The sequence below is a fragment of the Cupressus sempervirens genome, chromosome 2 (assembly GCF_028749045.1).
Source record: "Cupressus sempervirens isolate cs-2001-9-10 chromosome 2, ASM2874904v1, whole genome shotgun sequence".
NCBI lineage: Eukaryota > Viridiplantae > Streptophyta > Pinopsida > Cupressales > Cupressaceae > Cupressus > Cupressus sempervirens.
In genome coordinates, this window is record NC_143119.1 from 642,916,456 (window position 1) to 642,931,633 (window position 15,178).

Genomic DNA, 15,178 nt, shown 5'->3' on the forward strand with positions numbered 1-15,178 from the left:
CCATAATGACTTACTATAAATCTATGTTACCAGATTATTGTTAGCAGTAGGTCAACGTCCCTCACAAGATTCACAACATGGCTTAACCGCCTCCTGTGGTTCTATAAGACTATTGATTGTATCGAGCATTGAGGGGTCGATCTTTCGATGCAACGGCAAATCTGGCCTTTCTAACAATTGGTATCAAAGCTTGGTCACAGGTTTGAATCTCGTAGGCCACAGTGAGTGACGCTGGGAGAGGGATTGTTGGTAGTGGGCCAACGTCCTTCACAAGATTTGCAAACATGGCTTAACCGCACACAAGCCCATAATGATGTACTATAAATCTATGTTACCAAATTATTGTTGGCAGTGGGTCAACATCCATCACAAGATTCGCAACATGGTTTAACCGCCTCCTGTGGTTCTATAAGGCTGTTGGTTGTATCGGGCATTGACAAGTCAATCTTTTGGTGCAACAGCAACTCTGGCCTTTCTAACAATTGGTATCAAAGCTTGGTCACAGGTTCGAATCTCGCACGCCACGTCGAGTGACGCTGAGAGGGGGATCGTTGGTAGTGGGCCAGCATCCCCCACAGGGTTTGCGACATGGCTTAACCGCCTCTTGTGGTTCTATAAGACTATTGGTTGTATCGAGCATTGACAAGTCAATCTTTTGGTGCAACAACAACCCTGGCCTTTCTAACAATTCTTCCGTAGCAAACTCAAAGTCTAATCTGGTTCTTGCAAAAGTCTGCACAAATTCTGTCAGATGAACCTAGCACGAAGTTTACCATTTTTATTGTAAATTTGCAAATCTGCAGTAGAGCCCAAGTCAAATTTGCCCAAAAAATTGATTATTTTAACTTTTTAAAAGTTTTTGTTGGTCTATTGTAGTAATCCAACCTTCCAACCCTATAATAGACTGCTAAAAGGGGCCACAAATGTAGAACACATCATTTGGACTAAAACATTAATACATGTGTCAGTGTGTTTTTCTATTTGCTTGACTATTAGCATAGTGGTGAATGAACTTATTTGTTGCTCAAGATATATATATATGTATGTATGTATGCATGTATGTATGTATGTATACGTATGTATGTATGTATGTATACGTACACATTTTTTTTTTATACATGTTTTTGTATGGATGGACCTACAACAATTTCAAACCCACCCCAAAAAAATCTGAACAAATTTTGAGCCCAAATCTCAAGCCCGCATCCAAACCAAAATCCAAACCGACAACTTGCCTATAAATAGTAAGTGTGCCCAAAACTACCATACACTTTAGAATGAGCTGCAACCAAAACTTCCTAGATTAAAAGGCCTCTAAGTCCCTTTTATGTCATGGTTAGCTTACAAGACCATGGGGAAAAAGGTTAACGACAAACTCATATAACTTGTAGTAGAAAGGGGACATTACACATTAATAATTAATAATTAAAATATATGCAACAAATAAAATATTTATGTATACAGTACCAATAATAGGACACAATGTACATGCCCAAATAGAATCCAGTGCATATCAAATAGATAAATACAATGTCCTTTGAACACATATATGAATTGTATTCTTTTCTCTGCTAAACTGGTGTTTCAACAGCAATGAATTACTCAAAGCAATAGATATATTTCTTGACATAAATCTGAGATACAAACAGAAGTAGAAACTGAATATATTCAGATACTTTGACTGTATACAAACTAAAAAGAAGACTCCCAGTGGAACAACTAGTATAGCAGACCCAGCAGTAGTGAATAAGCTCCAAATACAGATTTCAAGGCCCAGATGCAAGCCAAATCTACCTCACATTCAATCCAGATGTATCACGGCAGAGATGTAGTGGTACGACACCCTGTCCACAATGTATTACACCAATATGGCTGGCTGCTGGAAATTTCCAGGTGGATACTGATTGCTGCTAATAAACATTGGCTGTTATAATACTTCTCAGATATTTCAAGCCCTAAACATCACCTTCCAATGCAGATTTTAGCCCCAAAAAATCCCACACACAGCTTCAAATATGGTACAGCCAAGCTTTATGACAATGGGCCAGCAAACTCCAAACACAACCTTCAGATTTGGTCAACAGTATCGCCCAGATATAAAATGGAGAGCAAGATATCTCCTTAACACAATTACTCAAAGCAACAAAGCACTTCCATCCCAATACCAAATCAAACCCTTGCTTGATAAATGCAACAGAAATGACAGTAGAAGTAATCTTTTGATGTGTACCTTGAAATTTGATTCAAATCCTCCTAATTGTGTCCTTCATAAGCAAGAAGAATGCTAATCATGAGGGTTTTCCTCCTCACAAACCTTCGAATAATTTCTCCAAGTTTCACCAATTTCATATACTATCCAAGCATGTGTAATAGCCCTGTCTGGTTATAGCTAAATCAAGCATCAATTTCTTTCACATTTCAATGGTTTGACATTTTGTCAAACACTTGGCAAGCATCTTTGTTGTTACTGTATATGATGTTTGTTTGTTTTGGATGTTTTTGCATATGAGATATAAGTGGAAACAATACTGAAATAAAGAGTTTACTGATACTGAACAAGCCCAATTTTGAAACTGATAATCAAACATGTCATACTGGAAATATCAATAATAATTGTTGAGAATACAAATAAGTAATTAACATGTATGTTGCTTGACAAATCCAATTTGCAGCAAGATTAATTGACTGCCCTGGATGGGTCAAACTTCTCTGCAAACAATTTTCTACTCCAATTAGCTCACGTTCTGGTAAAGAATTAACTACGATTTTGCTCACATTAATACCCACGTTAGCTGAACTTAGATAATGTCACCTGCTATAGGTGTTTACAAGGCAGAAGTAATGACGCCAAGGTTGACATAAGTGGTAGGTACAAACGCCCGACAGTAGCATTCCAATTCGCAGCCAAACATATCACTGACTTTCAGATTTCGCTCACCCAATGCAGCTGCCCAGATATTTGTAATAACGCCCAGCTATGAGGAAAGATTAATCACCAAATTGCACTAATTTGATACATTGTAAAAATGAGAGCCAAATGCTGGGAAATAACAGGCTGAACATTCACCTCGAAAGTTGTTAATGAATCGCACCAACAGGCAGGAAACCTACCAATTTCCAGAATTATCCTCACACCAATATTCACCAAAAACCCTTCCCAATTCGTAGGTTGAAATGCAACTGAATTCCCACACAATAATGCCTTCCAGCTACAGTTAGAAACAGAAGGAAGACTCCAAAAGTCAGACTTTAACACTTCACAAAATTAATTCACAATACTTCAACTGTGAATTATTAGAACTTCTCAGAAAATAGGCCCTTATACTTTAGCAAGGTTTTAGAATTCAGAAAAGCTCAAAAACTCACACAGGCAACAAAAGCAAATAAATAATCGGATGCTTTACTCATAAATGGGCTCATATTTATAATCTCCAAATGGCACAAAGTTTTCCAAATGAACTTCACTTAAGAAGATTCCCACACACAACATAAAAACATTATAAACTGTCAATATAAACTAATTTATTAATTGTTTTTGGCTCCGAAAATGACCTTTTCCACCATAACTTCAAATTCTGACATGTAAGGCCACTGTCTCTTGTTCCCATGCTTTAAAAAATTTCGTCCCGGTTCCAACGAGCTATGATACTGAGGTGACTAACCAACAACACCAACAAAAATAGCAACTTCAGCGTATTTAGATGAATAATAATAATAGCTCACTCGTCTTGCGAGAACAATTGAAGAAGCATCAGAATCCAAATCTGACAACACCAAAGTGATCCTAATGATGAAAGACGATGAATGAACCTGACGGGGTGACCTACTATAAATTGACACTCCCTCCAAGATTCTTGGAGCCCGAACCGAAAGCTCAAAATAAAAACTGAGAGCATCCTCCAGCTCCTCTGACTCAATTGAGCTCATCAAAACCAACAAATTGACTTACTATAAATAGTAAGGCTCTCAAACGAAGACAAAACACACCATAGGCTGTTGGAAAGCCTATAACCACACAACTGAAACCGTCAACTCATGAGGGTCGCAATGGTGAATTGACCTAGCCAACTGCAGAAACCTGCTAAAAATGAGGACATTACAGCATGCTGAAAGAAAGCTCTTCCTTCTCTTTAATGTCGTTTTCTAAGAGCTAAACCACTCACCTTGATAATATGAGATAAAACATAATCACTTTTTTTGCCCTTTCCAATAATTTCAGGATTTTTGCTTTTTCGCCCCAGTTTTTTGCGGCTACTTATTTGGCCCCTATTTTATCGCATTTGTTTTTTCTATAATATTTCCATGCCATGTCATATATTTTCCCTTCAACTTGAGTACTAAACACTTTTTTTTAGGTCTCCAACATATTGTAAAATAAAGGGGACAATTAGATATATATATTTCCCACATAGCAATAGTCTAACATTAAATAAAGTTAAATAATTAAATTTAACTTTATTAAATAACTTTATTAACACAAAATAAATCATATCAAAGATAAATAAATGATCTTGCAGATATTAAGCAATTAACCATCGACAAGCCACTGCAACTGAAACTTCACATGCCCATAATGACTTGCTATAAATATTAAGTGTGCCCAAAACTGCCTTAAAACACCTCAGAATGAACTGAAAACAAAATTGCCTAGTACAAAAGGCCTCTAAGTCCCTTCCATGTCCTAGTTAGCCTGCCAGACCATGTGGAAACAGGCTAACAACAAACTCATATAACATGTGCTAGAAAAGGGACATTACACATTAATAACCAATTATCAAAATACATGCAACAATTAAAATATGTATTCTATGCTCAGAATCAACAATCTAAATTATTGAATTGGAACTGTTTATTCTACATGGGTATATTCTACAAGCATAGTACATCAGAATTTAATGGATCAACAAGATGTGAGAATAAAAATATTACCATAAGCAACAACTTTCAAGTAAAATAATCTTTGAGAGTGTACACAAGTGAAATGGGAGTTGCATATTTCTTCACCCTATCCCCTTATAAGTAGAGTGGGAAATACATATAACATAACTTTTCCAATTCTTGAGGAATACTTTCATCACCAGAAGGAAAAATATATATTACCTTTTGTGTGGAGATATAGTTTTTGAACAACAGTACAAATCATATTCATAAATATTTTAAAATAAAACAGAAAAACATCATTTCAAGAGAAAATAGCATCCAGATTTCAAACCCACATCTTCATTTACGGAAGCTAAATTTGAAAAGTTATGAATTATTACGTTGGAAACCAGTCCAGCTGCAATGTATGGTAAAGAATGGCAGTATGCCCATCAACCTCCTCCACCAAGCTTCCATATTGAAAACTACAATCCCACCTAAATAACAGAAGAAGAAAACAGTTAGAAAAAGACAATTAAACACATTGCAGGAAGAAAATGAAAGCATATTGTTAATAGTGCCCAGTGGAAAACATGCTACAATGAAAACTTACTCATATCGAGTTTCATCCATCCCCATTATAAGCTCAAAAATTGCTTCACATGTAGCATCCACAACACCTACTGCCTTCATTGGTCTACTACAACTTTGTGGCTGCACAACACACCATTTACTATGTAACTATTTTTGTGAGCACAGAACCAATAAAAAGAATTTAATTGAATTGAGAAATTAATAAACTTTTATAGTTTTATTGAAAAGTGACAAGTGAGATACCAAGTACTCAGCTTCCACAAGCTCTTCGAAGATCCGAAGACCTGTACAAAATAATATTGGAATATTTCATCCCAAATGAATCCAAATATTATAAACTTTTCCTAGGAATCACCTATGAGTAAAGCTCTTGCTATTTTTTACTATTTCCATAAAGTTTGTTAATCTTTCCTTAAGATGCTAAAATTGCAGGTTTAAGGAGCTTGCCATTTTGGCATCGAACCAATCGCCAATGCTTTCTGGAGAATGCTTGATCCTGATTATTTTGATAAGATGAACTTGACTCAGATTCACGAGTCCAATCAGGAACTGAATCAGGTGGCCCTGCCCATACAATACATTTACATATCCATATAGCAATTAATTAATCACATACTTAAAACAACCATGACAAAACCAAATTTGAAGCCTGGCTTTTTCAAATAAAATACCCAAGGGCCCATTATCTTTGTAAAAGATAAGAAAGTAAGATGTGACTGGAAGTATAAAGTAACTTTCAAATAACATACCATTTCCTATAGTTGTTCTTCGGTCAAGGATTCGACTAAGACTTCCACTATTCTCGCATTCATATTCTTGAGCACTTAACCTGTTATTACAAAATACACATTGAATTTAAACTCTACTTTATTTTTAAAAAATCTTTAATACAATCAAGTCTGTAAAAATACAATACTAGTTCTGAATTTATAAGCTGAGAGCAATGCAAAAGACATCAATCCATGGATAAGTCTAAGCATTCAAAGCACATCTAATGAAAACAAAAACCAAACAATATGGATGAGATTAACTGTGTTGATACATGCAACAACATGCCCAGCAAATTGAACTTAAAGGCCTAAATTCTTTTCTTGTCTTCAGAACAATTTACATGCGTCCAGAGAAGTGTAGGTACAAAGCACCCAGCATGTAAAGCAGAAAGATTTATGGGTAGGATATGAGGTCAACTTACAAAATCTATACAAAAATATATTCTATATATACGAAAAGATACACAGCTCAACAAATCTTCAGTATAAACTTTAAATACATATGAATAAACTGCAAGTACAAAGCTTCCGTTCTGTTGCACAATCTGACTGAATCATTCATCATGGCCCTTCCATCAATGTTATATTGCTCAACAAGACTCCTTATGACACCAAATCAACAATTCTCTTCTAACCATGGCAACATATATTTACCCATAAGTAACCCCTTTAAATCAAGGGCAGATTCTGTGTAGAACTCAATAAACTATGAATATGTGAACCCAGCTGATTAACCTAGTTCTTCTAATCAAACTTTGCTTTGCCATTCTTTTCAACTTGTTGCTGAGTTTGAAAGAATATATATGTTATATTATACTTTTGACTCCTTTCTTTAAGTGGGCACCTTGAAAATCAATGTCCTGCAATGCATCTTTATTCTTCACTTATCAGTAAAGAAAACATCAAGGTTGTTAGTGTAAATAATTAATTATTATTCACTTTACTTAAGTTTACTTAGGTTAAATGCATTATTTATCATATAGACACCTAGGAGTATGCGTAGTTATATGAGTTGTCTTGTTGACAACACAGGAGTTCGCATAATCATCTGAGTTGTCATGTAAACAACATAGTTGTTTGCACTCTAGTTAAGCACATGGTGTCTACAATATCTCTTTAGGAGATACAGCTCGGTATTCTTATGCTCTCATCATCACACTAACTTCTATGCTCAATGGAGAATAAACCACTCTTGGTGGACATGTGCTTAGTTGTGAGGCTTATCACTTTGGTAACTCCTAGTCAATCTAGAGGCCTTTATATACAGGCACTTCTAGTGTGTATGTACACATATGATATTCTCATTATTGTTATTTTGATCATCCATTATTGGTCCATATTGTGCTAGTGTTTGCGCTTTTTGATCTTGGTGTTATTTTGCCCTAAGGCAAATTCTTACATGGTATCAAAGTTATACCAAATTCTTACATGGTATCAGAGCTAAAGGAGCTTCTCTTCAAATAGCCATTGGAGACCTTTTTTTGCTTCACCTCTCGAAGGGCCACAATTCAAATCCGAAGTATCTGCAGTTATTGAGAGCATCTAGAGTCAAAGCAGACCTCACCATTGCGTCTGAAGAATCAATTTGGTGAATTTTGACTATAAATTTGCCTACCCTAGGCCATAGTCAAATCTAAAGCAAATTTTCAGTTCTTTTTTGCAAACCGGAACCCGAAGGCCCAATTTGCGAAATTGGTATGATCTCTTTAGATCTATGCAATTAATTTTTCAGATCTGAATATTTTTGTGTCACTGCAGTTTTGCTTTTCAGATTTGCATTTTATTTCCAAAATTCTACGAAATAATTGGCCTTTTAGGCCAATAGGAGAGATTTTTTTTGCAGGACAAGATTGGAGCTTGCTAGTGCAAATTAGATATTGGCATCATATTCAAAAAGTCAAAAAACCCCCCAAATTGACTTTTGTTTCATCAAAATTGGACATCTAAGGTGAAATCTAGAGTCAATTGATTTTTGGAGGTGTGACAGCGGCGATTTAAGAAAAAAATTTGCAGAGGTGATTTTCAGACAACGATATCTCCCTCATACGGACTCCTTTTTCCAAGCAATTTTTTTTGTTTTGGGGTAGAATTTCGTGATCTACACATTGGTGCAAGATGTTTGAAATCTTTGTTCCTGAATTTTTTTGCAAACTGCAAATCTCGATTTTTGCAACTTCAAAGGCTTAATTCGGGCTCATCTGGACGCATATTCAGGTTTTTTTTTTTTTTAAAGTGCATAATTTTTTGTCTACTTCTCAGATCTACAATAAGATTATAGACTTGTGTGGACAGAAATACCACTTTCAGAAATAGGTCCTTTTTTTTTGCATTGTATTGCTTTGATTAAACATCAAATTTTTTGTATATCTGAGCTACATTACGAAGTACTAGATTTGAACTCCTGAGAAGGTTGTAAACAGCAAAATCAGAAGTCCACTTTTGTCCATTTTGACAAGTGGCCTATTGTAAACGCCATAGTTCTGAGAATCGCCCTAAAATCGCCAGAATCGTCGATTCGGCGATTCAATTCATGCCGAGCGATCTTTTTGGAGCTCGTAAATCAAATCACCGATTTTTTGTCATGAATCGGCGATTCATGCAATTCATGCAAATAATCGCATGAATCGGCCTAATGAATCAGCATGTGCAACCAAAAGTGAATACATTTTTTTAATAAAAACACATGTTTTAAATTTTGTTTTTTGCCTTTTCTCTTTCTTTTAACCCTAAAGGGCCTTCTAATTGCTTAGCATGAGAAGAAGAGAGGATCTTCATCTTAGATTCTTACATACATTTTTGATTTGATGTCTTATGGATCTTCCTCTTAGATTCTTACATACATATGTTTCATGGATCTTCATCTTAGATTCTTACATAGATTTATGATTTGATGTCTTATGGATCTTCATCTTACATACATTCTATGATTTGAATCATTATGATCCTATGATTTCTATTTATTTCAACTACAACCTACAATTTACATTTTACGTTTAACATAGTTACGTATATGATGGATTTATCATTTATGTTTCATGTTTATCTATGTTAACTTCTATTTGATGATGTTATAGTGTGTTTAAGTTATATTCAATAAAGGGTGTATGAAATAAGTTTTAAATTGTTAAAATCTCTAAATTTCAAAGGCTTTTTAAATTTGCCGATTCAATTCCAATTCATTGCCGATTCCAATTCTCGTTACTTTGGTAAACGCACTACATATAAAATGCCTAAAGCATTCATTTGGGGGAGGGGGGAGCGGGTGTTATTTGATTGAGTGAAAAGGGGGGGGGGTGTCTTGTGTTCTTGTGTCTTCTTGATATTGTGCTATTTCTTTTGCATTATGGGTTCTTTTTCAAAGTTAACACCACATAATTATGCTACTTGGAAAGAAAAGATAAAGGAACCACTGGTTGAAAAAGGTTTACTACATTATGTAACTAGTGCAGCAAAGAAACCTGATGATAATGCTGATGAGTCTCCTAAAGAAGACTATGCATCAAAACAAGAAATGGCCCTAGGAACCTAGTTAAAGAATATCTCAGATCCTATCAAATATCACATCGGGAACCTTAACAATCCAATAAGTCTGGAATAAACTTGAAGCATTATATGAGGTGGTAGATGAAGATATGGCCTGCACCATTGAGGACAATCTTCTCAAATTGGATCCTAGGAATTTTGACACCATCAAAGATTATCTTACCCAAGTAGACATGTATAGGGCACAACTTAAGGATTGTGGTGAACCCATCAAGGATGGAATGTTGATCAAACATGTGATGACTCATCTTCCTCCTGAATATGCAGCTTTTGATTCCAGTTATAATACTCACAAATTAACAATGGGTAGTGCCTTCACTAAGCCTTACATTCGAGTCATTTTCAGGAATGTTGGTCTTAGAACATGAAAAATTAGTATGGGAATTCTCCAATCTTCCAAGACCAAAGCCTTGGTAGCTAATCAAGGGAATCCAAGTGGTAAAAATTCCAACAAGAAGCAAAAGCAGTGGAAGGCTAAGCCACAAGATGACACACAACAATCTTCCTCTACGCATCAATCTTCCTCCACACAACAATCTTCTTCACAACAAGGCAAATCTTTTTCCAAAAACAATAAGAAGGGGAACAACTTCAACAAAAGGGAGAAGAAAACTTGTGCCTATTGTAAGAAGAATGATCATGATGAACATGAGTGTAAGGATAAGCAGACTGATGAGTTGCTAAACTTAATGAGGAAACAAAAAATTGATGTACCAAATGCCTATAAGGATAAAGGATCTTCAACCACTTCAAAAGGTAAGGGACAAGCTTTGGTAGCGAGTACAAACAATTATGAGGAATGGGTTCTTGATTCAGGAGCTACACATCATATGAGTGCTTCAAGGGAGCATTTTTCCTCTTTGAAACCATCACATGTACCTTACATCCATGTGAGAAATGACACACAAGTGGAAGTTGAAGGAAAAGGGAATGTTGAGTTGGACAATGGCGTCTTCAAGGATGTTCTTCATGTTCCCAACCTTAGCAACAACCTTCTTTCAATCTATCAAATAACTCACTATGGATGTGGCAACAAAGTGGAGTTCCTTCCTGATTCAGTTGTGGTGAAAAACCTAAAGGATGATTATATGGTGGCAATTGGAAAGGCTAATCATGAGATAAGACTTTATTCTTTTTCTCATTTTGTGCCTAAGTCCACTTCTCTTGCCTTGTTGACCCACTCAAATTCACAAAGTAAACTATGGCATGAGAGGTTTGGACATCTCAATTACCACTACCTTCAACAACTCAGCAACAAGGATGTGGTCATTGGTCTACCTCAAGTCAAGTATTCAGAGGGTGTATGTTCAAGTTGTGAAGCATGAAAGCATTCCAAAGAGAAGTTTGACAAGGGGAAGTCTTGGAGAGCTACTATTGTTCTTGAACTGGTTCATAGTGATGTAGCTGGCCCATTTCTAGTACCATCATTTGGCAAGGCTTGCTATGTTCTCACCTTCATTGATGACTTTTCACGCTACACTTGGGTCTTCTTTCTTGCTCATAAGAGTGAAGTGTTTGATAAGTTTATCACCTTCAAAGCTCAAGTTGAGAAGCAATCAAGGAAAGCCATCAAGATTCTACGAACAGATAATGGAAGGGAATATGTGAACTCAAGACTTATAGACTTTTGTACTCATGAGGATATTGATCTTCAACATTCAATTGCATACACTCCACAACAAAAATGGTGTTGCTGAACGGAAGAATAGAACCCTTAAGGAGATGACCACTTGTATGCTTCAATATAAGTCTCTAGATCAAGTTTTTTGGGCAGAAGCCATGAATTGTGCCAACTACATCCAAAACATAAGTCCCCATAAGGCCTTAGAGGGAATTACACCTTTTGAGGCTTGGTGTGGAAGAAAACCAAGTGTAAAACACTTTAAAGTTTTTTATTGTCTAGCATGGGCAAGGATACTTCCACAAAGACAGAAGGCATTAGAACCTCAAAGCAAACCTTGTATATTTGTTGGATATCTTGACCACATTAAGGCATACAAACTCATGGATCCAGAGACACGTGAAATCTTCTTTGACTGGAGTGTTCACTTTGAAGAGACTTGTCCAAGTTTGACGCTCCTCCAACTCCTCCTTCCTCCTTTATGGAAAGTGATGATAGTGATGATAGTGACTTGGAAGATGATATTCCTTCAACTCTGACTTGCAGGACACTACCTTCGTAGGGTCCACAAGCATTTGAGGATATTCCTTCTTCTTCTTCCACTAGACCTCGTTGGGCACAACAAACCCTTGATTCAGCAGGTTCATTGGTGGGGAATCCTTTAGATACTAGGAGGACACGGTCACAGCATCAACCAATTCCACATGCATACATTGCTACAGTGATAGGTCCATGTAATTTCGTACAGTTGGATACACCTTGTCTTCTAGTTCCAGCATCAGGGGATGACTACTTGACAAATATTTCAGGTTTGTTTGTGGAGTCCTACATAGCTGATTTGGCAGACATTATTGATGATATACATATTTTATTTGATGAAGATGATCCTTCTTCAGTTGTTGCGAAGGAACACTCTAACCCTCTTGTCCATTCTCTATATGATCAGTCTTTCAAAGTTGATATGATTGTGGATCCTTATGTACAGCAGTTGCAGGAGGTCTCTTTATCATTTGCGGAGAAAGTTGGTTCTTTGGGATATGTTCTACATCTATCCTTGCTAGATCCCAAATTGTTCTTTTCAACAGTGTTGGAAGGGGCGACCGTCAATATCGACACAGGAACAATTGAGCAATTTTCAAAGACACCATTCATCTTTAGGATTCTTTCTACACATTGGGGAAGCATCTCACATGTACCTATGACATTGTTTCTTCCTAAGGGGAGAAATATTATTCAGCAGTCATGGATCAGCTTCTACATTCATCTTGGAGCAGCTATCACTGATGGGCATTCTATATTGTGGTGGGGACTACTTTGTCTCATTTCTTCTTTATTATATTTTTCTCTTTTTGGGGGAGGTTTTTTCCCATGCGGTTTTCCCTCTTTCTCCATTTTCTGAGAGATTGCATTGCATAGCATTGTATGTAGAGCATTGCATTTGTACATGGATACCTAGCATGGCCTAGTAGCAGGGACCCTTCATGCATTGTCATCATAGCTTTTCTGAGCTTAAGTACATTCCCCTAAGTTGCACTTAAGGGGGGTATTTACATTATTATCACACTCTACTTAAGTTTATTTAGGTTAACTGCATAATTTATCATAGACACCTAGGAGTATGCGTAGTTATATGAGTTGTCTTGTTGACAACACAAGAGTTTTCATAATCATCTGAGTTTTCATGTAGACAACACAGTTGTTCGCACTCTAATTAAGCACATGGTGTCTACAATATCTCTTTATGAGATACAATTCGGTATTCTTATCCTCTCATCATCGCACTAACTTCTGTGCTCAATGGAGGATAATCCACTCTTGGTGGACACGTGCTTAGTTGTGAGGCTTATCACTTTGCTAACTCCTAGTGAGTCTAGAGGCCTTTATATACAGGCACTTCTAGTGTGTATGTACACATATGATATTCTCATTATTGTTATTCTGATCATCCATTATTGGTCCATATTGTGCTAGTGTTTGAGCTTCTTGATCCTGGTGTTATTTTGCCCTAAGGCAAATTCTTGCATGGTATCAGAGCTATACCAAATTCTTACAAAGGTTAACATTAATTGTTTCATGCAACCATAGAGTAGCCATAGGTTTGTTCTTTTCATTGGCTTCTTGATAGAGAAAATTTAATTAATGTTAGATGTGCTAGATTTTTTATGACATAGTATCTTTTTCAAAGTCTGACTAAGTGGAATTCTAAAGTTGATTCTAACACCTGGGAGAAAATGGTTGTCTCTCTGGCCGCTTGTGTCAACATGAAACACTAATACTGGTGTAAATTGACCTATGATGGGCATCACACAATTGGGGAGCCATCCTACAGTTTGAAAATTCAACATACAGGGGATTTCTCATGAAACAATTGTAGTCTGGATGGGCATTGCAATTTGATGACTTTATGTGCCTGGGACGGCATATGCAGCATTCAAACCTGCAAAAGAATTGGGCATAACGAAGCCATGCAATCAACAAAGATCCTGCAAATAGTTGCACAAAGAGAGGCATGTCACTGCCCAAGAATACTCCTGTCATAAGGATGCACAATAAGTTATCTAGCAGCCCTCTCATTCTATGCAACTTCATCCTTGGTAGTGACTTCCAGGAAATTATTTTGACCCTCGGTTTCTTTTGAAAAGGACGACCATCATGAGAAGGGTCTACTTGCATTGTCTTCTAGTAGTGATTTTCATCTTCATCATCAATATATCCTTATCCTGTTTTCCTAGTTTTTGATATTCATTAGTCTTAAGTAGCTTTCCCTTGAGCCTAATTGTTGTTACTATGGTAGGAGAGCTAGTGCTTCCTAATTGTTATACACTACTTCTAGTTATTCATGCAGCTTTTTTTTTCAGCACTTCTTTTGTTTGTTCAAAGAGAGGTATTGGTCCTAGTTTGCTAATTTCTCTCCACAGGTAGGATCAATTTCAAATATAGCATTGTGTCTCTATGTAGGGCCTCCATGTAATGACTATCACCTTCAATTTATCCATCTAATACGAAAACATTGTATTCCTTGCCTTGTAGAATCGTAAATCTCCTTCTGTTCTCCTCATAATTTCACACTATCTTCACAACTTACCTAATTAATCCTCAAAGTATGAAAAGTAGGGATATTTTTTCACACAATTTCCTCTAATTTCCCATCCTATCATAGGAAGGGTGAGCAATAAAACTCTAGAAATTGAGTCTCCACACTTCTGCAAGAAATGTAGAGCGAGAGGTCAGGCGGGTTTTCAGGCGGACTTTCAAACCATGGACCATATCTTGATGTTGTGGACTATCATTAAGGAGGCTCGTCACCATTCGTCAAAAGTCTACTTTTGTTTTGTGGACTATGGTAAGGAGTTCGATTTTGTCCCCCGAGTGGCACTTTTTCAAAGACTCGGAGACATTGGGGTTTCAGAGACTCTATTGACGACGATCATGAGGCTCTACAAAACTCTTGTGAGCAGATTCAAGACTCCTCAAGGTTTTTTGAACCCGATCCAAAGCACCACCGAGGTGAAGCCGGGCTGCCACCACTTTTTTGGCATTTATATTGATGAGCTTGAGGCTTACCTTCAAGACTCCTCGCTCCTCGATTATGGCTGCTACTTACACCAAGTCATGATCTCTATTCTCCTCTTTGCTAATATGTGATTCTACTAGCATCTTCTCCTGAGAAACTTCAGAAGCTTCTCGATAGGCAAGCCTCTTTTTGCGACCAGCGTCAGCTCCCTATGAACCTAAGTAAGACTCGAGTTATGGTATTAAACTGTTTTAAGTCTTCACACCTCAATTTTTG

General features: G+C 36.7%; 1 protein-coding gene and 1 long non-coding RNA gene across 8 annotated transcripts in view; both read right to left on the minus strand.

The window, feature by feature from the left end:
- The window catches only part of LOC149575014 (protein ENHANCED DISEASE RESISTANCE 2-like), a 162,524-nt gene that overhangs the window by 70,705 nt on the left and 76,641 nt on the right, over window positions 1-15,178 (minus strand). For all 7 annotated transcript variants that reach the window (XM_089814870.1, XM_089814867.1, XM_089814869.1 and 4 more), the window contains 5 exons: window positions 6,204-6,283; window positions 5,902-6,018; window positions 5,698-5,738; window positions 5,474-5,574; window positions 5,262-5,357 (listed from right to left, as the gene is read on the minus strand). In XM_089814870.1, the coding sequence (XP_089670996.1) occupies window positions 5,262-5,357; window positions 5,474-5,574; window positions 5,698-5,738; window positions 5,902-6,018; window positions 6,204-6,283 (435 nt within the window). The remainder of the gene's footprint in view (window positions 1-5,261; window positions 5,358-5,473; window positions 5,575-5,697; window positions 5,739-5,901; window positions 6,019-6,203; window positions 6,284-15,178) is intronic.
- LOC149575015 (uncharacterized) lies at window positions 2,790-3,608 on the minus strand. The gene is made up of 3 exons (XR_016359715.1): window positions 3,581-3,608; window positions 3,112-3,255; window positions 2,790-2,947 (listed from the first exon to the last, which is right to left on the minus strand). It is a non-coding gene; the product is annotated as an uncharacterized LOC149575015 (long non-coding RNA).